This window comes from Xiphias gladius, chromosome 15 (assembly GCF_016859285.1).
Source record: "Xiphias gladius isolate SHS-SW01 ecotype Sanya breed wild chromosome 15, ASM1685928v1, whole genome shotgun sequence".
NCBI lineage: Eukaryota > Metazoa > Chordata > Actinopteri > Istiophoriformes > Xiphiidae > Xiphias > Xiphias gladius.
Window position 1 is genome coordinate 22415346 of NC_053414.1, and position 26418 is coordinate 22441763.

The 26418-nt window shown below is 42.0% G+C and overlaps 2 protein-coding genes across 4 annotated transcripts in view; one reads left to right on the forward strand and one right to left on the reverse strand.

Annotated features, from left to right (window-relative positions):
• Positions 1-9468: 9468 nt before the first annotated feature.
• On the reverse strand, positions 9469-12441 carry LOC120800493 (fibroblast growth factor 20-like). The gene is made up of 3 exons (XM_040146634.1): positions 12108-12441; positions 10840-10943; positions 9469-10680 (listed from the first exon to the last, which is right to left on the reverse strand). The coding sequence occupies exons 1-3, from the start codon at positions 12439-12441 to the stop codon at positions 10435-10437; spliced, it is 684 nt and encodes a 227-aa protein (XP_040002568.1). The 3' UTR covers positions 9469-10434.
• Positions 12442-17270: 4829 nt separating this feature from the next.
• LOC120799669 (calcium uptake protein 3, mitochondrial-like) overlaps positions 17271-26418 on the forward strand; it is a 32854-nt gene continuing 23706 nt past the window's right edge. For all 3 annotated transcript variants that reach the window (XR_005708867.1, XM_040144932.1, XM_040144934.1), the window contains exons 1-4: positions 17271-17534; positions 22918-23065; positions 24463-24494; positions 26046-26124. Coding sequence is in view for 2 of the 3 variants with exons in the window: in XM_040144932.1 (XP_040000866.1) it covers positions 17271-17534; positions 22918-23065; positions 24463-24494; positions 26046-26124 (523 nt within the window). In the remaining variant the exon portion in view is untranslated. The remainder of the gene's footprint in view (positions 17535-22917; positions 23066-24462; positions 24495-26045; positions 26125-26418) is intronic.

The window sequence follows — 26418 nt, forward strand, 5'->3', positions numbered from 1 at the left end:
GGTCGATAGCGCTTGGCAAGTGATCTATTGACAGAGCGGGAGCGTGTGAGAGATGAGTTCAATATACTTCAATTTAGCTCCACTTGCTTTAATTACTTCCACCCTGTATGTGTGTGTGTGTGTGTGTGTGTGTGTGTGTGTGTGTGTGTGTGTGTGTGTGTGTGTGTGTGTGTGTGATGCTGAGTGGTGTGAGACTACCCATGTAGGCTGATAATAAAAATACAGCTTTTGCCTTTATTGAATTCAGGGTCTGCTGAGTATTTAGGAGAGTCCTGAGGGCTGTTACCCCCCCAAGGTGTGAATTTAAGAGGGAAAGTAATTTATTTAAAGAATATGGAATGTTTTTAATTATTATATCCATTTCATATTCTTTATTATTTATGAGTTAATTATTTATCTTTAAAATAATGCATTTTCCAGTGATTAAGAGCATGCAACTATGCAGGTTCAAGCCGGCCTGCCTAAATTTTGCACTGTTGATGAGCCCAGAAGGACAAATATTAATGAAAAACACACCAGTCTCACAGACTTTATTGTGATCTATGAACCTCTATGTTATAACTCAGATGGCCGAGTGGTTAAGGTTTTGCACTCAAGATGCAATGTATACATGTCCTTGTGGGTTTAAGTTCAACGTCTTAAGTCTCCTTCTTAACCTTAATCAAATAGTTTTTCAACCTGTGGGCTTAGAGCTAGATCTGTCCTTTGATAGATGGACTTTCTGACCACTTCCTACATGATAGGTTCAAAGTTTGCTAAAAGTGAAACAATTTTATGTTGATAAAAATAATCAGTTAGGGCCAAGTTGGTACATAATGTACAGTCCATTCTTTGCTCTTTGTTGCTGAGGATCCTGGTTGGCTGACCCTGGTGAATCTACCAACTTCTCAGAAGCAAAATATAATGACTTTTTATTGAGACCATCATTTTGTTAAATTACCTCTACATTAATCATTTGAAGTTGGGAAAATTATGTAGGCTTGGCTCGGTATAGCTGATCCATTCAAATTCACTCAGAACTTACCGACCAAATCTAAAGCATTTTATCGGGATATGAATAAAATGTGACATAATACAGACATCTACTGAGAGACAAAATATTCCCTTCTAAATGTTGCCCTGCATGTTGTCCATCTCATTATCTTTCACAATTTTTGTCTTGGATTTAAACATGACAACAATTGGGAAAATTTGTACCTCATAGGTACAAATCCTTAGTAATATTCTACATTTGTTATGCAATGTTTCAAGCAACTTTATGTCCATTTTTCTATGTGATGGGTCATGATGTAATATACTATATTATGTACATATACCACTGTAGGTTTAAATAATAGCCTTCTTTTTCTTTCAATTCTTTCTGCGCCCCCCCTTAACGCCCCTTGTCTGGCTCCTTAATGGATGTTTCCACTCCTATTAAGAATTTAGGGGTGAATTTGTCTATGAATCTATAGCATTGAGCGAACATGTCCGCCGTAAGCCACATAAATGATTTTACACCACAAGGGTGGAGAACCACAGGGGAATAAATGTCTGCTGTCTCATCTCTAATCCCTTCTTTACCCTCCTATCAGTTCAGTTAGCAATACCTCTTTCTCTGCACGTACACTCTTGCACTACTTACCATGTCATTTCACGTTCAATAAATTATCAAGGAAAAATCAAAACAGCTTGATGCAGATATAACAGCAGACATAATTATTTCAGGTTTAGTATTAAGAGGATACTGTTTTTTAAGTTTCAGTGCACAGTCCTATACAGGATGTGCAACGTGGCTTTGGTTATTCCACTTGACCTTCTGAACAACTTTCAAAATCAACCTGCTGCTGTTGCATGTATGATCAAAGCTGTAGGTTCAACTGAGGTTGTCGTTCATTTTATAAATCTGTGTCTACTGGCAAACATGCATTATTGGGCACCCTCTAGCATAATTCAGTCAGCTAAATTAATTAAAGTTAGAAGGTACAAACAGTTTGCAGTCATAGAACCCTTGTAGAACCCTTGCACCACCAATTATGGCCTGTTTATATGTGTACACGACTTAAAAGGGAATTGCTTTTTATGTGCTTGGTATTGTTTTGTGACCTCAGGGCCAGTCAAAATCTTAATGGCAACACCTACTTTAAACTAATAAAGATGCATTGTAATTGTCGTGATCATTTATGAAACACACTTAGATAGTTGGATCTGACAGAATTTTTCGTTCTCTGCCCAGTTTCATGTCCTATCCATGTTGAGTGTAATTTGTGGTTTTAAGGTTTGTGAACATGAGCTGAAGACAGTGGTTAGATGGGTATTTGACATGGAATCTGCCTTCTGCTCAACAACATGTTCAACGACTGCTTTAGAATTATCTATGATAACAGGGTTGAAAATAGGTGCACTGGTGGGAATCTTTCATCTGCAATATGTCAGGTAACACTCTTTCATTGAAACAGACTGAGAGAAAATAGCAGGAGGGTGTGGAGGTGCACATCAGGTACACTTGGTTTACTTTAGCTTGTGATGTGGTCTGACTGTGTATTGTTGTTTCTTCTGAGATAATTTACAACTTTAATTGACCAACATCCTTACACTGCTTCAACAGTACTTTCTGTTCTTTATAAATGTATTTGCTTTCCACAATAATTATGCTTTTGCTACTAAAATATATTTTTGTTAATGTAATAGTAAATACAGTACATATATCTAGCTGTCTTTAAATGCTTAAACTTTCATTGAGTGTATTTTGTTGTTTTTTTTGCCACTTGGGGGCAGTGGAGTAAGCTGTAAACAAATCAATTCATCATCATTATAAAATTAATGTGGAGAACTTGATATAAAACAGTTGCTTATTTATACATTCAGCAGACACGGGGCACTGTCATATCAGTGAATACTTTTAGCTCTGTTTTGGTCTCTATTAATTCCTGAGGGAAATATCTTACTCTTTAGCTGTTAAATGCTCCACCACAAGCTAGTTGCTAACTTTATCTATAATCCATTCAGTGATGGGCCGGTAGCGTACAGTGGGACTTTAGACCTTTTTAGTTACAAGCAGCTGCCTGCTGTGGCGGAAAGCGAGGTTGATGAGAGCTGTGAGAATGAACCAAACCAGTAAAGCTGCAGGCTGTAAAACCAAAACAATGAGCTGAAAGATCCTAAAACGCACTGTTGAGCTGACAGGGTTGGAGTAGTTCATAATTCTCTGAGTTCATCACAAGCCGCAAGACTTTTCACATCAGATTTAATTTGACCCACTGTTGATATAATATTTTAGTTAGTTCAGCTTTAAAAGAAACCATTTTTAAAAATTTTCAGTCGCAAAAGTGTGAATAGTGTGACATTATACGCCTGTAAAAAGTGTGTGAGGAGTTTGGTCTACAAAACATGCGATTCTCACACCAGAGAGTGTGATTCAGGTCCTGCCAACAGTCAAGTTTAGTTTCTTTTAAGGTGATATTTCACTTCAACTTCATCTTCACTCATGAACACACCTGGATTACCTTTTGAAGGCTCTGTTCATGTGGAGATGCTTCAGGTAGGACAAACACATTTGAAAACCTTGTATGTCAACTGAACAATACAAATTCCTGATACTGAGTTTGATATTCTTAAAAATTTTAGTATATTCAATAGAACTTAAGTTTAAACTCTGTGTGTTTGAACCGTGGTTGGTTACACGACGTAAGTTTATAGAAATGTAGCCACTGATAAGTACGTCAGAGTTGAACTCATTTGTTAGTCATTTGTTGGATGAAATCATAGCTGTCTACTAGGTCTAAGAATTTGGGAAAGACACAGTTCTTTTTTCTTTTTTTTTGTCTGAATTTACCACAGCTGAGTCACTCCCACAGCACCATTAATCTCACGCACAGAAAAGTGATGACAGACGGTGTACGCATGTCTTAAGCGTGTGTGCGTGTGTTGAGGACTGCAGGAAGAACACCTGTGTGTGGACTCTGCCAGATACGTACCAACAAAGATCACTGACTTCTACACCTGCCTGTTGAGAAAAACAAAACACACACACACACACACACACGCGCGCACACACACACACACATACACACTTTATGGCACATAAGACAGTAAAAAGGAAAGGGACGGGCTGAAAAGTGTTTTCACAAATTCTCTAAAATATACTCATACTCACTATCAACCATACATTATTTGACTTCAGACTGCTGTGAGTGCTGCTGTTATAAATTTAATATTTTATCACAGGAATAGAGATTATAAATTCGAAGCAAACTGGGCTTTAAAGGTTTTGGTGTTTCGGGGTAAAAACGGGAATGTTACCATGTATACCAACTGGTTAGAACATACAGTCCGTACAACAAACTGAGTGAGACAAACACAACAATTTTCATGGAGCTTTATAGACAGCATGCTGAAGAGACTCACAGGAAAGATACAAAAAAGAAATGAAGGTTTTTTTAAGAGTATTTTCAGCATCAGTTTTCATTTTTCTACTTGTTTTGCTCTGGTTATCTCTGCATGGGCCATTACCCACTGGATCCAACAGTGGAGATCTAACCAGTCAATGGAAAACCCCACAGAGGACAGACAGAGAGTGCAGAGAGGAGGTGGAGGCAGGGCAATATACACACACAAACACACACACAAGGGCCTTCACACATCAGTCAGACAGCCCTCAAGTCAGGAGAACCCCTGGCTCACCTTCACACAGATTCACAGATCACACACACACACACACACACACACACACACACACACACACACACACACACACACACACACACACAGACGTTGTGCTGACATGAATCTATGCAGTCACTTTGACTCACATAAACATGCCTCCCCCCTCCCTGCAAACACACACACACTTCAAAGGAAGATTGCAACCTGACAGGCCGGCAACACTAAGAACCCACATACAGCCTTTTTTTCTAATTCTTCTTCACAGAAACCCACCTGTTCTTACAAACTTTCAAGTCATACCTCACTATCTTGGCTGGTTTTAAGCTCTCTCTCTCTCTCTCTCTCTCTCTCTCTCTCTCTCTCTCTCCCTGTCTTACATACACCCTCAGTCAGTATACGTATGCTGGTACTCAGGCACTGTCTTTCTGATGTTCTCTCCCTCTCATCCTAGACTGTATACCCCTATCAGAGGATTATATTCACATTGAACCATGTCTTAACTAGACACAATGTAACCGTGCTCCGGCCTGTACAGCTGGGCAGATGTGAACCGCAGCGTTCTGTAATCTTATCTGAAACATGTTACCAAGCCGATGAGCCTCTATGCTGGCACAGACCTTTATATAGCAATATCTCCTTGAAGTGAAATGCAGCTGGAGAAATAAAACAATTTCAAGACACATATGACAAAACTTATGTTCCTTCAGTTTCAGACCAACATAGGCCAGATGTTGAAGGGTGCAGATTGACAGGCAGCACTGAGCTGTGCTTTAGTACTGTGCACGGTCTTCCAAGCTTTGTTTAGCCTTTTCATTCCCATCCCCAGTACGCAGGGGCCTTTGGGTGCCACAGATGGGGGTTCAAGCATCCTACTTCACTGTACTTCACAGTACTTCACAGTAACACGAGCCCAGCGTAAAAATGAGCCCATAGGTCGTCTGTGCAAGCAGTCTTATGACTCACAGTTACATGTCATTGTTAGCGTAGTAATTGTGATGGGAGCAATGGAGGATGTAATGACGAAGAACAGGACTTCAAACAGCAGATCGCTGTTGATTTCCCAAGTGAATCCGATACTCATTATTGTCTCATGATCTTTTCCTTAACCTAACCAGACCTTGACTGATCCACGACCGTAACTGCGTGTTTATTATTGTTGCCATGACGAGGCAGGTCCGGTACGCCTCCCACTGGTGCGCTTCCATGGGTCGTATCTTAAGATTGAGACAAACGACCTATATGATTGTTCGGGTTGGAGGACTTGTTTCTAATTTTCCTTAGCTCTGAGAGCTTCGTTAAAAAAGGTACTTAAATGTGTGCTTGGCTACGTGCATAATATCGTGCTAAGAGAGACTTAGCAATTGGTTGCTAGTTAGCCATTACATACAGCAAATTATGATAAGGGAACATTTAAGTTCGGACAGTTATTTCATTCTGTTTGGATACTTATCGAAAATATAACACAGAATAATGGTTGTGAGATATATCTATGGTTTGTTGTCTGCATTTTCAAACAGTATGTTTGACTTCCCGATAGCATCCAGAACCAGCTCCAACACAGTGATTAAATACTACACAGTGGATGTCCCAATCCTGAACAGGTTTTTTCTAACATATCTTGTAACCCCATAAAATGTAGTTAGTTAATGATACACGTTACTGCTGTAGGTAATAAACCACTTACCCAGACATGCTAACATTTGCAGCTTACGTTATAGCGGACAAACGCTCTGTTTGATCAATTTCTTGCACGCGTGCTCTCGTTGTTTTTTCGTTTTTGAAAGGCTAAAAAAAGGTGCCATCCAAACTCCTAACCTTGGGTTAAGGTTAAGGAAAGATTGTGGTTTTGGCTAACTGTAAATAAACACCTGTCTGAAGTCACTGTGAACTTTTTCTGTATTAAACTAGAGCACAATCTTTCCCTAACCTTAACCAAGTACTCTGAGAATCTAAACATAACCACAAAAAAAAGTGGATGTTTTCCTGCAAGATCAGATATTTTGGCTTTAAAAAAAATGTTGTTTGTTCAGTATCAAAAATTTTGCAACTTCTCAAATACATAAATGAACAACATATCCTCAGTACATTAATTGAAAGCGTAATCCTTTGGAAGCAATTGCATTTCCTACAAAACATATTTGCTGTTGCCGTGTAGTTGTATATAAACAGAATTCCTATGAAAGAGAGTTGCTGCTAAATGAGGTGAGATTGTTCTATCAACTGCTGTTTCTAACATCAAGAAGGACATTTGAAACTCAGCTTTGAGGCCAAAATGGATGAGAGGTCCTTAAACTGCTCAGACAAATGGAAAATTAAATATTTACAATTCCACAACGGCTGGAAAAACTCCATCTGCCGGGGTAGATTGTGTGATCAAAAGCTCCAGAACACCTACTTAATGGACCTTAAGGTGAAATTGTTTTGTCGACTGTTTCCACGATAAGAAAATGGACCTAACACACAGAGATGCTTGAAACCTGGAAAGTATCCTGTGGACAGTGCCTTCAGTTGTATTTTCTGTCTGCAGTAGACTGGAAAACAATTAGCCCACACCATCCCATTCTCGCCATTCTCTGTCTTGCTACATCATTTTTTAACTCTAGCACCCCTTCTTTCTGTTTCCTGTGCTCAGGTGTCACAAGAACAAGGGATGACTCACCTAAGCCAGGCAGATGAAGAGAGAGATGAAGGGATGATAAAGGGGAGGATGAGAGAGTGCAGCAGATCACTCATCCTGCCAGTCACTTGTCTAATTGCAGTGTCTGTCAGAGTAAGCGCGTGCTGGCTTTTCACATAGATGATTTCATGTTATTTTTCTCCTCCTCTCACATTACTCCCCTTACTCTTTCTATATCTTCAGTTGAACCACACGCTTAACCATTTTCATAATAATAATGGAAACAGCCCACAGGAAAAATTTGGAAATGCAACAATGCGTGAAACTGAACACATTTTTTAATTCTTGAAAGAATTCAGAAAAACTAGGCTTTTATTGTTACCTATCAGTAAAACAATCATTATGCGTCTCTTACTGAAAGGCTTTAATTGATGTAGAAGTATGGTTTTGACCTTCAAGCCTGAAAAAGTTTGATATGGAATTCAGTTTTAACGTTACATATAACATGGAGGAGTATGTAGTTTAATGGTTGTTTCCTTCTATCAGTATGGTAGTCCAGCATTTACCAGCTTCGGCAGTGTGTAACTGGAATGGAGACAGGCCTCTTCCCCTTTGGAGGCCAGCAATTGAAAATAAACTAAAAAATAAAGGAAAGCATGCAGCCTGGGTCTCTATTTACATTGGATATTATTTGAGCTGTGAGCTACTAGATGATACGATCATATGGTGTAGCAACATCTAACCTCTAACAAGGCAGCCATTCTGGTGGTCCACGGTCCTTTTCACCAACAGCTTTTAGCTACTTGCATTAATAAATTTAGGAGTTAGCCATATGTTAGCAGTGTTGGACAGACATGGACCCATTCTTTATTATTCACTTGCTTAAACCAGGCTGTTATCTACTGAACATTTGCACACAGTTGCGTTCAGACAACACTGTTCTGGCAGTATGGAGCAACCCAACAGCTTGCTTGTGTGAGCTACAGCAGGTCATATCCTGTCTAAACTGTCTCTTGATGTTGCTGCATGTTGCCCTCTGCAGCTGCAAGAGCAAAAGAAAAGTCATAAGGTTGTATAAGCATGCATTGTGCTTGTGTAGGTTGTGCCTGCTGCTTTATGTGAATTAGCCGCTGCGAATCTTGGGATATGCGCCAGATAGTGACACTACTCAACATATACTTGACTTCAATGAATTTAAGTATAAACAAGACATGAAACGCTTTGTCTCACTGGTTCTGTTGAAATAGACTTTATGTGCACTGTGAACCAGGGCAGGTACTACAATCCCATTGCTAAATTCTCAGAAACAGGATATGGAGAGTCTGCAAGTTACAGGTTTGTGTTGTGTATAATTTGCCATATGGATACATAATGTACGTATATTAAAGAGGCACTCCAGTGATATTACATGTCAAAGTCAATTTACTAGTCTTGGGAAACCTGTATACAACAGTTGTAAAATGTCATCTGTGGCTGTGGCAGAGGCTTTTGTGGACTTGGAGACTGTGAATATTTAACACAAACTGGGGTTGTGGAGTTTGAAAATCATGGTTATTTAGCAAGCGAGGAGGTAACAAAAGAGGTTATTTAGTTGTATCATGGGAATTGGGGGACTTGAATAAAAGTCAGCATGTCACTGTCTCTGCTGCACTGACTTAGACCATTCTTTTCCATGTATCTGTCTCCTGAAAGTCTCCCGACTTTATTGAAGTGCAATACAAAATCTCCAGAGTGCAATTTTAGACATCTTTAACTCTATTGGATGCAGGCTTTAAAGTTAGGGACTTAGGCTCCAGATAAATGATGAAGAAATGAACATTTCTATCTCTGTTTGTTAACCAGCAGATCACATTAACCAAATCGGTCAAATCAACAACGATACAGAAGACAAATAGACTCATGGCAGTAAAATAAAACTTTGCTGTTTTTAACTGAGAAGACATTTTTTCATCAATGATCCATGTGACTGATTTCTTTTAGGTAAACATGCCATTTTACAGTGTTAAGTTGTGAACAGAGTCAGTCAGTCAGACAATGAGAATTCAAAACAACAGTATATGCTGGGTGTGGCAAAAAACAAGAATAACCTCTCATGGCTTGTTCTGGATATTTTTTATTTTATTTTATCTCATACCTGTAAAAATATATTCTCAAAATAAATAAATATATGAAATAAATATACTGTATTTCCCTGGTAACAAAACCTCATAAATAAGAATAAAATCTGTCAACGTGTTTGTAAAGGTGTCTTTGTCGGTTCCGTGCAGTAAGTGGGAGAGCAACAGAATTCCTTCACTGGGTCCTAGAACGAGTCTCTAGAGTTCCACCAGAACACGCAGTATTCTGCCACAGGACACCGCGGAAGAAGTCCTTGTAAAATGCAATTGGACCTGTTCTTCTCTTACTCCTCATGCACTTTGTAGAAAAGTCTCATTTTCTGAGCAGCTTCTGTATTTGGAGCAGTTTCAAAGAGAATCCATCCACGCCATCACAAAAGTCAGCCCGATCACTTTAACCAAATCTGCACAGACCGGTTTCCCAGAACAAACATGGCTGCTTTCCAGTGCATGAAACTACCTCTTAGTGTAAACCAGCCACTCTGTGTAGTGGATTATGCATTTTAATAAATTGTTTACATAGCAGCCACAGTAGTGTTTAGAATATATTAAAAAGCCCTACTGAAGACAGTGAAAATGACAAGACTTACCAGCCACAGCAGTAAAAAGCTAGCCTATTAGCAGCCAGTTGTTATCTCAACTATGAGTTCCACACTTTTGTCCTCTTGAACATGCAGTTTGGACTAGCAGGTAGTTGGATTTAATTAGTGGCAACTCAAAGGAAATCCATAAAACATCTGTTAGGCCACCAGGGCCTCTGCATAGGCCAATAAAGGGGCAAGGTAGCCTCTGTGTCTTTCAAGGAGCCTTCACAAATCTTCCACAGAAGATCCTTGGTGCTGTTCAGTCAAACTCCGCGATCAGTCTCATTCAAAGAAGGTCTGCCTCCTTCCTCCATTCCAGCAATGCAGAGTGTTGATTTGGTGCACTTTTCATGATCTTGTTTTGTGTAGATTAACAAGATCTCCCATCTTCCTCAAGAAGGGGTCAGGAGTAGGTGCACTTGGTTTGCTGTTCAGCTCAGATCGACCAGGTCAAAGTAACACCCCATCAGTCTCAGCTCTGGCCCAGTATGTCTCTGTACAGCTCCGGTACTCTGTCCGGGTCTACAGGCCTCGGTAAGAAGTGAGTGAACCTCTGATGCCGCCTCGACCTTGTTCCATCCCGGGACGTCCCATCTTTGTTCAGAGCAACAAAATAAAATGCACCTTTTTCTCCGTGCCGGTAGATGTTGGAGGAGTAGGTGTTGTACCAATTTTCTTCAAATTGCTCCCTAAAAACACATTCTGCTGACAGTTTCTCCTGCAGAAAGAAAGACAAGCAGGGAAAAGGAAATATGAGTTTTATGGTGCAAAATGTGCCACCTACTGGCAACGGGTTACACATACTGTATTTTGACATACTTTTCCTTGTGCAAGTGAATATGAAAGTTTTAGTGTGTTCAATTGAGTGTGTACTCACCGATCCGTACAGTTCTCCCTTGCTGTTCATGGCGAGGTAGAGGCCACTGTCCACCCCTCTGATGCTGACCAGTCCTACAGCTAGACTGATGAACTCCAGAATACCTGCAAACACACATTACATTACATTACTTTTATTTTGCAGATACTTTTGTCCAAAGCAACTTACAATAAGCACTTTCAACATCATTAACATCTGGAAAACACATAAGAAGCATTTCTTAAGTACTGGATACAGTATGGCATTAATCCTGCCGAGATTTGCTTCACAGTCACTCGCACAATATCCTACAACATCACGTACTTGTAATATAATTCAGAAATTCCAGCCATGTGGAACATATCTGAAGGAGGCTGATGGTGAGACTAAAATATACCTGCACTCAATTCAAAAAAGTATAGTACACAACCCTACCTATGTCCACACCAGCTGACTCTGACAGGCCTGGTGTCTGGAATGGCGTCTGGCAAGCTACATCCAAGTCTCAAATGGAATAAATCAAGTGCCAGAAGTGCTAAAGGCTTGCAGCGCTAAAAGACCTCTCTAAGAGGTCTACTTTTGATCTGCTGTAAGTTGCAGCTGTTTATGCTGATAACTGAAGATAAGCTGTTGAAAGTAAAGAAAAGTTTCCAATCTAAACTTAAAGAGGAATTGTGGTGGAAGAGTGCAAACATAAAATATTCCAACTATTGTCCCACCTGGAAAGCCCATTTATCTTGAAATAAATAGTGTTTCACTGGACGCATTATAACATCTTATAATGCATCCAGTGAAGACATAATCAACATACACTACAGGGTAGTGTTAAAGCAGCAGCAGCTGCCATCACAGTAGGCTACTACAGATACAATTAGCATTTGATTATTGGAACCTTTGTGGCTGGAGTAGCACAGATATTATTCCATGGTTATATAAAGTGGGTGCTCCTGCTATGTCCCTGTATACTGTGAGATGGTTAGTTATTTGCCACTTAAATCTGGTTTTAATCAAGTTTTTTGCCATGTAGCAAACTACGATGAGAGTAAAGACATTGAAATTAAAGCATTTCACTAAATGTTGCCCTGCTTTTAATTTCCCTCTTCGTTTTTCTCTCACTTTCTGTGTGTTTGTCTGTTTCTGTGTGACTGTGTTCCAGTGCCTCCACCATAAGGATACCTGTCAGTCAACTGTATCTTACAATAGAGCCTATAGCAGAAACTGTAATACTAATACTAATACTAATACTGCTAATAACGAATAGTCTATATTAATCGTAAAAGGGCCCGTACCAAATCTGCTGTGGTCCTTCCTGGTGCCCTGCACCGTGCCGTCGGGCCGGATCTCCAGGTGGAAGCCGGTCCTGCAGTAGAGCTGCCGCCGCCTTAGAATCCCCTTCAGATGGCTGAGGTCCGCCAGGCTCCGGGACAGCCTCTCCGCGGACACCAGGTGCTCCTGCTGCTGCCCCTGTCCCCCCATCATCAGTCCGGTTACCGAGTTGTAGTCCACCGCCCCGGCTGGGGTGAGAACGAAATGAGAGCCAACGGGAACCGGAGCGGAGCCCGCGGGACCAAAGCCGTCCAGAAATCCGTTGGCGAAGCTCCCAACCTCGGCCGCAGCCCCCATCACAGATAAGGCGCCCGGTCCGGTTTGCAGTACGGGAGCGTCGAGTTGAGACCCGAGGGATGAGCAGAGAGCCTCGGTACGAGCCAGCGAGCGGGGGGTCAGCCCGTGAAGCGGAGAAAGAGAAAAGTTGGACGTGCAGTCGGAGACAATCCCCAAATAAGTGCGCGTTTTGGCGCAATCGCCAGCACCTTTTACTCGACTGTCACCTTACTGAGATGAAACTCCCGCGTTCTCTTGGTGTGTGCAGGTATCCCCGGGTGCAGCTGCCCATGTCCCTTCGCATCCTCTCTGCTGCTATTTATCCCTCTCTCTCCTCTCCCCTGTCCGCTCCCTCTCTCTCCTCTTCACCTCGGGATACTCCCCTTTGCTCCGGTGCACATCAGGGTTTTCCTCTCTCTCTCTCTCTCTCTCTCTCTCTCTCTCTCTCTCTCTCTCTCTCTCTCTCGCCACCTCCTCAGTTCACTTCAGCCCTTGATTTCCGCGGGTACCCTCTGCTCTCTTAGCTCCTCCGGCAGCAGGATGTAACGCAGTGCGACCGATACGCTGCCCTCCGCATCTATATAGAGCCGGACTATAACGTATAGACATTCCCCCGTAAATCGCCTCTTTATGCACATACGGCCCGATCTGCTCCCTTTGTGGCTCATTTCGGTTCCCGTCCGAAACGGAGCCCCTGCCTCCCTCCGCTCGTCGTCCCCCTGCCTCGCCTTTGATGTTCCGTTTCAGTGCCGAGAGCGCAGGGACGCGGAGAAGTAACGAAGAACTGCCAATGAAGAAATTAGCCCGACATGCGTATTGCCCCCCCCCCCCCTGCCACACAACCTCATTCCCCGAAGCTCATCTAGACTCGGGGTCACATTGCTCATGGGCACTTCAGCGTCGTGCGTGTTTCGTGAGGGTCGCAGCGGAGTGCGCGACTCCGCAACCACTTAGTGTGGGACAGGGACAGGGAGAGAAAGAGAGAGGCTGAGGATGTCGAACGGCATGAGGGTGATATTTTGCCATTACCCTAAACGCTTTACAGCCCCACGCCCCCGTCTCGGAACGACTCAGGTGCAGCGGGAGAGAGTAGGAAAGCCCCCATTTGCGTAATTTTCGCACTCGGTTGTTGATTTATTGCCCCTGGTTTTATACAACCCAGCCGCACATTTACAGCACCCGCGCAGACACAAACACACGCACGCACGGTCGCGCCGCTCGCTCCCACACACACACACACACACCTGTGCAAACGACATCACTTGACTGTCAATCCCTTCATTGATCTTTCCACGATGCTTTGAACAGCCCAGAAGCCCATATATCCTTAATTGTGGTCTTAAAAGGCGAATCAAAGACACCGGGGCTTCAAAGCGCGGGGATCTTGTAAGGGGATCAGGCAATAACAAGCAGAAGAAGGGAATATAAGCTACCTGTTTGAACTGCAAGCTTAGAAAATACCCCGACACTTGGCGCTTGGAGGACTTCAGAAAAAAAAAAAAAGAAAACCGAGCTGTTTATTCGTTGTAAATACAGGCAGCTCGTTGTGCGCATACAGTGCATCTTTTCACTGATCGTGACTTTGAACATAGCCTATTCCGCTGAGCCTGCAATATCCGTGCAACAACTCTCCCAAACACTCACCACGCTGAAGTGCCCAGGATAAAGACTTTCAGTTAAATGATGCTCTATTGTCCGGGGGGAAAAAAAGAAAAAAAAAAAATGGATCGTCTACATCTCTGAGTCTTCACGTGAGGTGAGATAAGATACTAAATTGACTAGAGCCCACTGATGCTTGTTGGGCCTGTAATCACTCACCCAGAGCTTGCCAGCCTTTTTGTGTCCCCTTAGCCGTGGTGGCAGGTCAGCGGTGGATCACCAGTTAATAACAATAATGCGAGATTGGTTACTGAAGCCACGGACGTCTCTCCAGATGGGAGGGTTCGACCTGTAGCATTAAGAAAGATATTTGATTCGCCGCTTTTTCTTTGCACATTCAGCTCTGAGTTGCACGGCCACGGGGTCAAGCCGCAGCTTACATGGCTGATTTAGACTGGATTCATCTGAGCCAGGAGGGAGGGGGCCCGTGTTCCAGCCTATCTGGCATCGATTTCGGCAGCCATGCAGACCCGCGCGTCGCGCGCACGTGCCCCCCCCCCCCCCTCCCTTGGGAGTCGCGTTGATAAATGAGTTGAAGGTGCAGAGGTGTGTGTGTTTGTGTGTGTGTGTGTGTGTGTGCGCGCGCGTGTGTGTGTGCGCGCGCGCGTGTGGCCGCTATACGCTGGATATTTCTTACTAGTGTCGATTCCTGTAGCACGACAGAAAGACAGAGGCGCACATACGGTTGTGTGTATTTTATTTTTTTACTATTTTGTTGATCTGAGTATATATTAGTTACGTCGTGGGTGTGCATTCGTGTTAGACAGACACACCGAGGGGGCCCCTATGTGGCGTGCGTCCTTCTCCCTCTCTCCCTCGGTTCATTAGTATTTATGTCCAGCGGGGGAAAAAAAAAGAACTTTTTTTAAAAGGAGACAGGATCGATCGGAATCGCCTCCGGGCTCATCAGATCCTGATGTATTGGATATCGACCCGGCCACAATGAAGACGTCAACTACAACGCCACATTTCCACGTACAAGGTGCAAGTGAATAGTTCCCAGGGTCACATGGTTTGCTTTGGAAACACATTTTCCATAGGTTTATTGCTCTGACTGTGGCATGGGACAGAGAGTGAAGCCAACCGTGTAGCAGTCATGGAGGAGGAGAATGAGGAGGAGGAGGAGGAGGCCCCCGGGGTTACCCCCCCACACACACACACACACACACACACACACACCACCCACACACACACACACACACACACACACAAACAAAGAAATTACAACCTAATCGAATGCCTGGATAATGGAATAACTGAATAAGTAGCCTAGAGGTTATTAATGCAAGTGATTTCCAAACCGAGGACTGGGGAACTCCAGGGGTCCTTGAAAGCAGGATTCAGAAGGCCCATATCAAAATATGGACGTGTCTCGTTTCATCATGACTTAACATGCTTTACGCCATTCAGAAAATGCATTAGAGATTTTATTCTCACCACTTTCACCTACTTAGTCTTTTGTTGTGATTAGATTTGAATGTGCTGGATCTAGAAATGTGTTTCAGCTTTGAGCTCAGTTATACGTAAATATTTCAAATGGTTGGATTTTATGCAGCAGTCAATGTTGAATCTTTGTCAAAGATGTTAATATTAGATATCTAGTCTGGGTATGTTCCACATTTAATGATTTTTCTTACAGGTCAGTTGTAATTTTGAATTACTTACCCATCAGTCAGCCAGTTAGGGAACCTATTGTCACGATGGGTTATGAACAAAGTAGAAATCAAAGGAACAAATTAAGGGCTTAATAGCTGTACTTGACCATTTAAAGGGTGTATTTCTACCAAGAGGTTTTGATAGTCACTGTTTGATCCTTTTTGAAATTTTGGCTAAATGGGGCTCATAGGTTAGAGTGATCCACAGTGCTTCATGTGTGAACAGGTGACAGGACCATCTATTAGACTTCTCTCCTTTATTCTCCCAGCTTCAAAGTCATAAGAAAAGCCCCATCAGGTTGACACTACTCCTACATGTAAAGACTTAAATGAAGTGTTCATCTTTGATATTCGTTTGATATCCGCTCCCCACTGGCTGCTTTGATCCTGCATTTCCCACTGGAAATTTTATACCACACTGACCCTCGATGAAAAGTGAGGATTGACAAATGTCGATACTGTGGTCACTTATGATTTCCCCCTTGTAAACCGAGATGACTTTCATGCCGGTTCCAGTGTGAAGACTAGGATTCGCTTGTTGTGAGATGTTTGGGGTAATGGGCCGTGGACAGAAGTTGCTTTGCCGAGTGGTTTTGAATGTGATGTGGTAGGTTTTGCATGTGAGTCACAGAAGCATGCAGTCCGTCTGCCAGTTTCCCTTGGCAGTAGGCCTGTGTAGCGGTGGAAAGCATATTTATTTAGGTACTGTTTTTAGGTAGTTACTTCAAAGAGGTAGTTCTACACTTAAGCATTTCCATTTCATGTTACTTTATACCTCCACTTTACCACATCTCAGAGGGTAATACCATTTACCCCATCACATTTGTCCGACAGCCATTAACACTGGTTATTTTGGTGATGAAGGTTTTACATACAAAACGTGATCAGTTTTTAAGATATGATGCATTTTTTGAGGATAAACAACCCAACAGTTGGCAATAAAAATCAGTTTCATGTCCACCGTCTACAACATGAAAATACTGCCTACACAATAATGTATGCACAATAATATATAGTAATGTCTAAACTCTGACAGGGGCATTTTAGCTGCTTAATGAGTGTTTTACTTTTGATATTTTAAAGTACATTTTTTTCTGATAATAATGTGCTTTTACTTTGGCAAGATATATACTTATAGTCTATTCCTTTTTTAAATGAAGCAAAACATCTGATTACTTCCTCCGCCACTGGTTGTTGCTAATAGGACATTAAAAAATGATCTCCAGTCAAAGAATCCCACTTTTTTTTTTATTTTTAAAGGCATGTGCACCCTATAGCAGACTATGCCAGTTTGTTAAATTCTGCTACTGTAAACTGGGTGAACTGAGCTCACACAGATTTGTCCTCGACTGCATTCATCGCTCAGCGAGGCAGCAAATTCACTCCCCCCCTGTGCGGGACTTTGCTCTCAGCCTCAGCACCAGCAGAGCGGCATCACGTCTCGCGATAAAAGCGGGGAAAACGCGATAGTATTGCGCTGCCCCGCAAAGTTGTAATCTTAGCAGCACAGCGGCAGCAGCGGCAGCGGCAGCAGCGATGGCCGGTCTCCGCAGAGTGGCAGCGCTGGCCGCTAAGCTAAACCTCTGGTCGCCGGCGAGACACGAGTTCGCCGGTGCTCAGCCGGCCCGCGGAGGAAGGGCACGGTGGTGTCTGGCGGTCGGGACGTGTCTCGCAACGGGAGGCGCCGTGGCACTTTACTTCTACGACGACACGACGAGCGGCAGGGGCAGGAAGAGGATGGAGAGACACGGCATCAACGATTTACTGCCGTCCATCCCGACCGTCGAAGCCAAGGAGAAGGTAGGAGGGCTGGCTGACGCTCGGACCGAGACCGGTGGCGGTAACGCGAAAGCCGCAGGGCTTCGGTGACACGTCGGCCAGTCTGTAGGTCGTTGGCAGAAGAAGTGTTGTCCTCATCGTTGACATAGGGGCCTCGGTGCGGGGGTGGAAGCGACAGACCACCGAGAGAAAAGGCAGACAGCGCTGTGAATGCTGGCATTTCCTTCCGCCAAGATTGGACTAATGGGCCCGCTTCTGCTCTGTTGCCATGGTGTGGCTTGCAGTTTATATGTTTTCCTCTGGGCGGACAGACCGGGTCAGTCATTCCCCGCACGCCCAGTGGAAACACTTCGCTCACTGTTTGGCAGGACGTTGTGCGCGCGCAGACGCGGCGATGGCGCTCTCCGTTCGAGCTGGTGCTGAAATGATGTCGCTGTCGGTCAGGCAGCTGCGTGCAGCTGCGTGCAGCTGTGTGCAGGGACTGCTCACAGCTGCACACGGTAAATGCCAGTGGTGGTACAGAAGTACTCAGGTCTTCTACTTCTACTGAAGTAAAAGCAGCAACACCGCAATGTAGAAATGCTCCGATACTAGTAAAAGGCGTGCGTTCAAAATCTGACATAAGTAAAAGTATGAGCAGCGAATATACTTAAAGTCCCAAAAAGTAAAAGTACTCATTATGCAGAATGGCCCATGTATAATAAAAGACAGTAGTGTGCATGTTTCAGGCACTAAAAGAAAACTGAGGATACTTTCAGAAATAAAGTCACGAATAGTTCTTACTTATCAGTTAACTTCATGCAATGTGCAGTAACCAGGAATAAACCCCAAGTCAAATCAATATTTGGTGTGACCATCCTTTGCCTTTAAAATAGCACCAATTGCACACAGTTTTTCAAGGTACTCGGTTGTTCAAAGCATCTTGGAGAACTTGCCACAGTTGTTTTGTGGATTTAGTCTGTCTCAGTGTGTTCCGTCTCTTCATGTAATCCCAGACTGACTCCATGATGTTGAGATCAGGCTTCTGCAGGGGCCAGACCACCTGCTGCAAGACTCGTTCTTCTTCTTGTGGCTGAAGATAGCTCAATATGACTCCGGCTGTATGTTTGTGGTCGGTGTCATGCCGCAGAATCCAAACATCTAATGCGCCTAAATTTGTTGCACAATAATGTATATTATATCATTAGACTATTATTATTATTGATTAGTTCATGTATAAGCATCGCTTTAGTGTTGCCACTAGTAAAGCTGGGGGTAATTTTAACTACTTAACATACTGTTGGGTAGTTTGTATGATTCGTCATAATTTATTTGTTGATTATATTTTGAATTGATATTCTTAATCTGAAAAGTAACTAAAGAAGTCAAATAAATGTGGTGGAGTAAAAAAGTACAATATATCCCTCTGAAATGTGTTGGAGTAGAAATATAAAGTAGCAAACATGGAATTACTCAAGTAAAGTACAAGTACCTCAAAATTCTACTTAGAGTACAGTGCTGGAGTAGATGTACTGAGTTACTTTCCACCACTGGTCGATGCATTCAACGTTGCTTCAAACACTGAAATTTTAATTCAAAGAGTTAAACTTTATAATGAGGTAGAGAAATTTCTGAGTGTTTACTTTATCCTGCAAGGCCTAATTATTGAACAGCTTAACTTGGTAGTTCCTGTAGTTTATGAATAAGCAATAATGTTAAGTTATTTGACAACAGACCGGTGGGTATTTTTTAATGAACTTAATTTTAAGGAAGCACTGGTGGAAGAAGTACTCAGATCCTTTAGATCAAATTAAAAACACTCCATTTTATAATTTAACTTTGATACTTTTAGTAGCAAAATATACCGAAAGAATCACAAGGTAAAATTACAATACATGAGTAAATGTAATAATATTCAGTTATGCTGGACCACTGCCAGTATCTTATTATTAATTCCTAATGGAAATGAAAGGATTGGTAGACTAATTGCTTTGTTCATCAACAGAAAATTTATTGGCAGCAATTTTGATACTTGATTACTTGTTTCAGTAAGTTTCAAGCAAAAATGACAAACATTGCCCAGCTCTAGAATCTTTATTTTAAGGATGTGATGTGCTTCTCTATGTCTTATGTGACAGTAAGCTGAATATCTTTTTTCCCTTTGGCCTTTTGGTTGGACAAAACAATACATTTGTAGATGTCACCTTGGGCTTAGGAAACAATGGAGGGTACTTTTCTCAGATTTCTGACATTTTATGAACCAATATAGAAAATAATCAGCAGATTATATTTATAATTTCAGCCCCTGTGCCAAATCTACATACCACTTTAATGCATGTTTGCATATGCAAGTGCATGTATATATTTCTGTATGCGTGTGTATATGCATACCTAACTTTTACATATTGTCTGGACTGTGTAGCTTTTTCAGAAATTGAATGGTAGGTTTAAGCAGGTACAGCTTTAGACCGCATCTTTTGGGTCACTGCCATCTCTTTTTGACATTAATTCACCATTTTTTGGCTGAGTATTGGCATACATTTTTCTTTGCGTGTTTTTCTCGTTTATTTTCCAAAATAAAGATTGGTCATGAAAGAATCGTTCTTCAGTCAGATGCTGAATGGCCCAAACCCAATCACGAATCATTGCTTCAGCCAGTAATAACTAACTAACTACTAGCTACTAATTGTTGTGTACATGTTAATCACTATTTTTGTGCCACCTCAGGTAAAGTAGTGCATTATATTTGGATGTTACTAGGGATGTATCATTACTTCATGATTACCTAACCACAATTTTTTGGCTTGTAAAGTAGAGCATCACCCCACTGAACTGACCAGTAGCTAATAAGAATTACCTCAAAACCAGTAGCTTACCAAAGACACCAGCCACAGACCACAGAGTATACTCAAAAAAGATTGGAGTCATCATATTTAGAGCACATTTACATGAATATTCGCACCCCAGACTGCTAACTTCACAACGGCGTTGGACATTAGGCAGATAACTAGTAAAACTATACTGTAGCTATACATATGATATGCTTTATGATCAGTAGGGTTAGGGTATTGGATATCTGTTGATACCAAATCCAGTCCCATACTTATATTTACCTGAATTAACCAACTCAAGCTAGAACTTGAAAATGAGATAAGACACAACGTAATTCATCCGGAAAAATAACTGTGCCAAAGTTGCTCAGCATACTTAGTAAAAAATAAACATACAGCAGGAGATTTGCATTGTTGATTTTTTTTTTTAAAGCGTATTTGTTTGGGATTTTGACCATCATTGGACGGTTTATAGTGAATAGGCAGACAGAAATCAAGGGGAGAGAGAGAGAGGGGTATGACATGCAACAAAGGTCCCCAGGTGGACTCAAACCAGAGATGTTGCTGTTATGTTCATATACTGTAAATGTAACCGTTTGGCAACTGGGGCATGCTCCAGAAGACATTCAAAAGACATTGTCATCGAGAGCAGTGGCTTATTGGAAGGCAGTAAATCAATCTAGAACTTATGGTAAAAGTAAAAATGGCCGCTAATAATGTGAAGTATATACAGGTTATAAATGTAAGGCTGGATCTTCTAAATTGCCAGGTAGAACAGCTGCCTGCTGGGAAATTAGGATGAGGTAGGGGTAGACAGTTTAGAAGCAGGAGAGCTAACCCATAAGAAAACAGACCTGCTGCCTGACGTGTTGGCTAGATAGCCACCCAACTTGGGAACAGGTTGGCTCCAGGCGGGAAAGGGAATAACTCAGTAAAAGCCTACAAGGATTCTGAAGAATTAGGTTTAAAGAAATTAAGAGAACTCACCTGCAGGGACAGAGTACAAAGCTGCAGGGGAACATACGTTCTAAGAAGAGAGTGATTGTAAAAGGTAACAAGAAAACCATACTGTCAGGAATCAAAATAGGGTCAGTCGAGGCTCCAGAGACGTGGATTTGGTGGACTTGCTCGCAAGAACCCCTGGCTCTCGGGAATAGGCCTAAAGGGGCTCAGAGGCATGAGATGGACAGAACCAGCTTAGCTTAGGTTAGGCATGACTTCAGAAAGAACTGTGTCTCAACTGACATCCCTTGAGGCAATTTATCAAACGTTGGTGCAGCTCCCTTTGGCGGCACAAAAGGCTTTACACGACTTTTTGTCACATATGCAGTAGTACTTCCCAACACTAGAATGACCAGTGTTTAGCATCAGCCCTGTTGTATCACAACAGAGAAGATGACTACTTCCTCTTCATAACTGTATCATGCCTAGCAATTAAGAAAAGGAGCTGACAAACTGTGTTAGCAATTTATGACACCTCAGATTCAAGAGCTGGTTGATATCAGCAGGGGCCTTAGCTGGCTAGATTTTACTGTAATTTAACTGAACTGAAATACAGGAGGTTAGGAGGTAGAAGAGGTAGGGCTTAAGGGCTGCGGTTGTGAACAGAGAATACTGGGTCGCCTTACGGGAAAACACCTGGAGCATCTGCTCTGCAGCCAGGAGAACAAGACTAGGCAACAGGAACAGGTTTCGCCCTGGCTACATGACATTATAACTAGGCAAGAACACATTGTACTGCAGTGTGAGTAATTTCAAATAACTGGGATTCAGTCATTTTTTTTCCCAAGGAGATTACATTACTTTTTACATCATGTTGTGCAGCGTGGCATGTGAACCCAGCTGCCTTTGCAGAACTTTGTAAACTTCATTCATTAGTGAGAGTCAAGGCCGTAGGTGTCTATGCTATTACACTTGATTACAGTGCATGCCTATGAAGCATAACACTCATCTCCTATTCATGCCTTCAAAAGCCCCCGTGGTGAAGGCAGCATCAAAGCTTTATGAATGAATCTGTGTGCTCATTAGCATGTTAGCTGAGCTGAGAAGGAACCTCAGTGCACTGGGCCCCGCAGCCAAACAGGTTTAAATTTGGAAACCTCTCTGGTAATTGCACAGCTTCATGCGGCACAGTTTGTTCGCGTAGCAGCTCCCCTACACTGTATCTAATCAAGTCAAAGTCCTGGTTCCTCACAGAGAGAGAGAGATGCTAATCAAGTAGAAAGTAGTGACAAAGTACTTGTGTGTGTGTGTGTGCCCCCGTTCTCCTGCTATTGCACTGCGCTAGAGGTGCCGACTCTATTTATAATCTCAGAGAGCTAAATGGAGAGAGGAGATGCCAAGAATAGATGGATCTCCTCGTTATGAAGGTTCAAAAGCGGTGAAGAAGCACATACAGTTAAAATTCTACTGTCTGCATGAGTGGAAAAGAGTTCTCTCGTCACAGAAAGCTATCACAGCTGGAGGCGTCACTCTTTTCAAATCACTAAATGTGATCTTCTGAATGTCAGTAGTGTAATAATAATAATGCAGGAACCAGAATGTGTTAATATGATTGCTGTGACTCTTGCTCATAGCCTTACTGATGTCCGCAGGCACGACCGTTTGACTTTGAAGATGGAGATGTGTACATGTCGTCCCACGAGCATCGCTTCCGCATGTTCAGCTCTGTTGAGTATGAAGGGCAGCTGTACATGACTCCGCAGAACTTCATCGAGTCGGTGACAATGAGTGAACCAAGAAGTACGTATCACAGAGTCACAAGTCATCTTTTACTCTTGTGTTCAAAGTCTTGACCTGCAACTGAATATACTAAAATCAATGGTTTTGTATTCACTTTGAGACCTAGTACATTTATTAGAATACATTATTGTTGCTGTTTATCTATATGCATGCTATCCCGGCCCAAAATCATTTGAACTTCAGTTAGAAAACATATAAAGTCTGTCAAGAAATGACATTCTCCGTTTACAGCAATTCTTAAATCCATTTCAATTTGACATAGGTATACAGTTATTTTTATTACCTCTGTCCGATGTTTACCTGGCATAAACACGTGTCCCATTTCTGGACTGTATCTAGATTTATATTAGGTCATCATGCATGAACTTACTCTTTCCCAAACAGTACAGACCTTGTCCTACTATTTCACAATCTTGCATTATCCATGTTACTGGATATTTGTGTGCTGGTCTGATCCAATTATTTAAGTTTACTTCTGTAGTTTCCATATTTGTGGGCTGATATTTTTTTGTAAATGCCTTTTTATGTACCTGTGATGACTAACTAAATTTGATGTGTTTTGAGTTTGTTGATCTCCATCTCTGATCTGAATTTGATTTTGCAATATGGATGTCAGTTCGAGGCGTTAAATAGATCTTTTTTTTTTTTTTTTACTGAAACCAAATTTTAAAACCCTTTGAAATCCTGGGTTTAAACAGGTCTTTGCTGTTTCCTTCAGCCTGCTGCCAGTTGTAACAGATTAGTCCTCACCAGCCAGCCTCAAAACAGATGGCTTTACAGCTATTGTTTAGTCTGAGGTTAATGTTAGTCAGGCACACACACGCTCACACACGCGCACACACACAAACACACACACACACACGCACGCGCGCACACACACAACTAGTTAAAAAATGTCCTCACAGGTTGAGGTTATCAGAAACACCCGTCCAAAAAAGCTACCATTCCTTCCTTCAGCAGGCATGCGATTGTATTGCGTGCAAACTGTGCACCTGTATGTGTGTGTTTACATCTACCGCGGCTCACTGACACACGATACAGCCGCACATACCCTCTCAGCAGCCGACATCTTCTAAAGCCCCCTTTGAAGTTGAATTAGATGAACTTTGTTGTATAAAACAGAGCAAAAGTAGTATGTGCTTTTACGGGGACATTCCACATACTACAAAGACAAGCATGGGGCACTTTAGACGCTACAAATGGGCCTGTGATGATGACAGTGTATATATAGTGAATGTGTCTGTGTGTGTTGGTGTGTGTGTGTGTGTGTTGTGACTGTACCCGGCACATTAAGACCCATTTCTAGATCATACAGATGCTATCTGACCGAGCCCACCCAAACTCTCTTCTCCTCTTTCCCTTCTTCTTCTCTCCTCTTTTGTCTCGTTCCCTGGCAGACAAGAGGCCCTGGAGGTCCCTGACCAAACAGGTGGGAGACACACTCTTAATGCGTCTTTCTTCTGCTCCTCCATGTTGCAGGCATCTGTTGCATGTTACATCTGTTGCAGGCTTTGTATACACTGCGGTCTAAATCCAGATTTTGCCATGATTGTTGAAGAGTTACTTTAAGTAAATGTAAACGTCCTACATTTAGCATTAGTGCATGCGGTGTAGATCATTCATTGTCAGCATATGTGAGGAAGGCACAAGTGAGATGACTAGATAATTGCATTTAACACTGGATGCTGTGCCAGGCCTGAAATCTTCCAGACTGCCTTAGTGGACAAAACAAGAAATGGCTGCCAGCAGCACAAACACTGATTAACAAAGAAAGACAGCACTGTTGGAGGGATATCTGTCTTCAGTTTATTGTCCACTTACAGTATTTGAGTCAGAGCTGTAGCATTAGACTACACAGCCCCGTCCACGTGTTTTGTACATTGGCTTCAGAAATCCAGAAGTTCACACTTGATTGTATTGTACTTTAATTTTAAAATGAATTAAGATAACTTTTTTGCGATTAATTCTAACTATATATTCCAAAAATATATATATTTTAATGTGCAGCCTCTGATCCATTCATTCATAAATCAGGTGCTTTGCTTCAACAAAACTGTAGCTTTGTCGTGGTCAGTGGTATTGACCATAGTCATACTATTTATTTATGGTAAAGTAAGGTGGAAATACCAGGTTTAAATTTTAATATAGTCTTAAAGGTACCCTGTGGAGTTTTCTTGTAACCTAGCACAATTACATTTACATTCAGTGTCTTTCACCAAAGGTATTGTGTGTGTCCTTGAAGTGTAGCAGACACAATGAATGTATTTCCTTCCTCAAAAGACATTTGCAAAGCCAGTTTTTTGAATACTTTAAAACCTGCATTTGTTACATCCATGTTTACAATGGATGCATAACAAGAACTGGATACCAGACTCCAGGATAGTTCCCATTCAAATGAGTTCAAATTGCTCACCAAGCACATATGCCAAAAAAGTTTTGTGGCTTCCAGGTTTGTTTCTGCATTGTGTGGCCCACTACACATGCCCATTAGTGTTTAACCCAAGGGCCCTTCCGCGCGTTCCCACCCGACCCATAAACTTTACATAGGGGATAATGTCACACGTATCAACTTTTTACAAATATAAAATATGAGATGGACCTTCATTGTATCTCTTTGCCCCTAATCTGTCTCATTCTTATCAGTTCTTTTCTCTTAAAAGCTCAGTCTTAATGGCACTTCACATATAACCTGATACACTGTTGTAAATACACTTTTACTTGTTTTGACATAAATCTTTAAACAGATTAAAACATGGAAACAACCAATAATTATCATGGCATATTTTTTTCACTTAATTGCACAAAAACAATATTTTTAGAGTAAATGACATGTCAAGTATGTCCTTCCGTCTCATCCATGGCATGCTACCCTCTTTTTCTCTCTCTGTTCCTGTCTATGTAAAAGTTGAAGCTTGAATGTGAAGATTTGTGTTTTTGCAGTGTATCTACTTCCTTTTGATTGTGTGTTTTTGTGTGTCAGGAATTGGAGAAGATCCTGTTGGAAACTCCCCCAGTATGGAGAGGATCCTCCAAACTGTTCCGCAACCTGAGAGAACGAGGTCGGAGAGAGTACACCCACACACACACACACACACACACACACACACACACACACACACACACACACACACACACACACACACACACACACACACACACACACACACACTCAAGCACGCACACACACAAACAGAAAAGCAGGAGCAAAGGCACCTTGAGCACCTTTGCACTCGCTAATACAAATGCACACACACACACACACACACACACACACACACACACACACACACTTCAAGACTGTTAAACACTGTTTTAATTGTTATCAGAGTAAATAAGCAGCAGTCAGATAATAA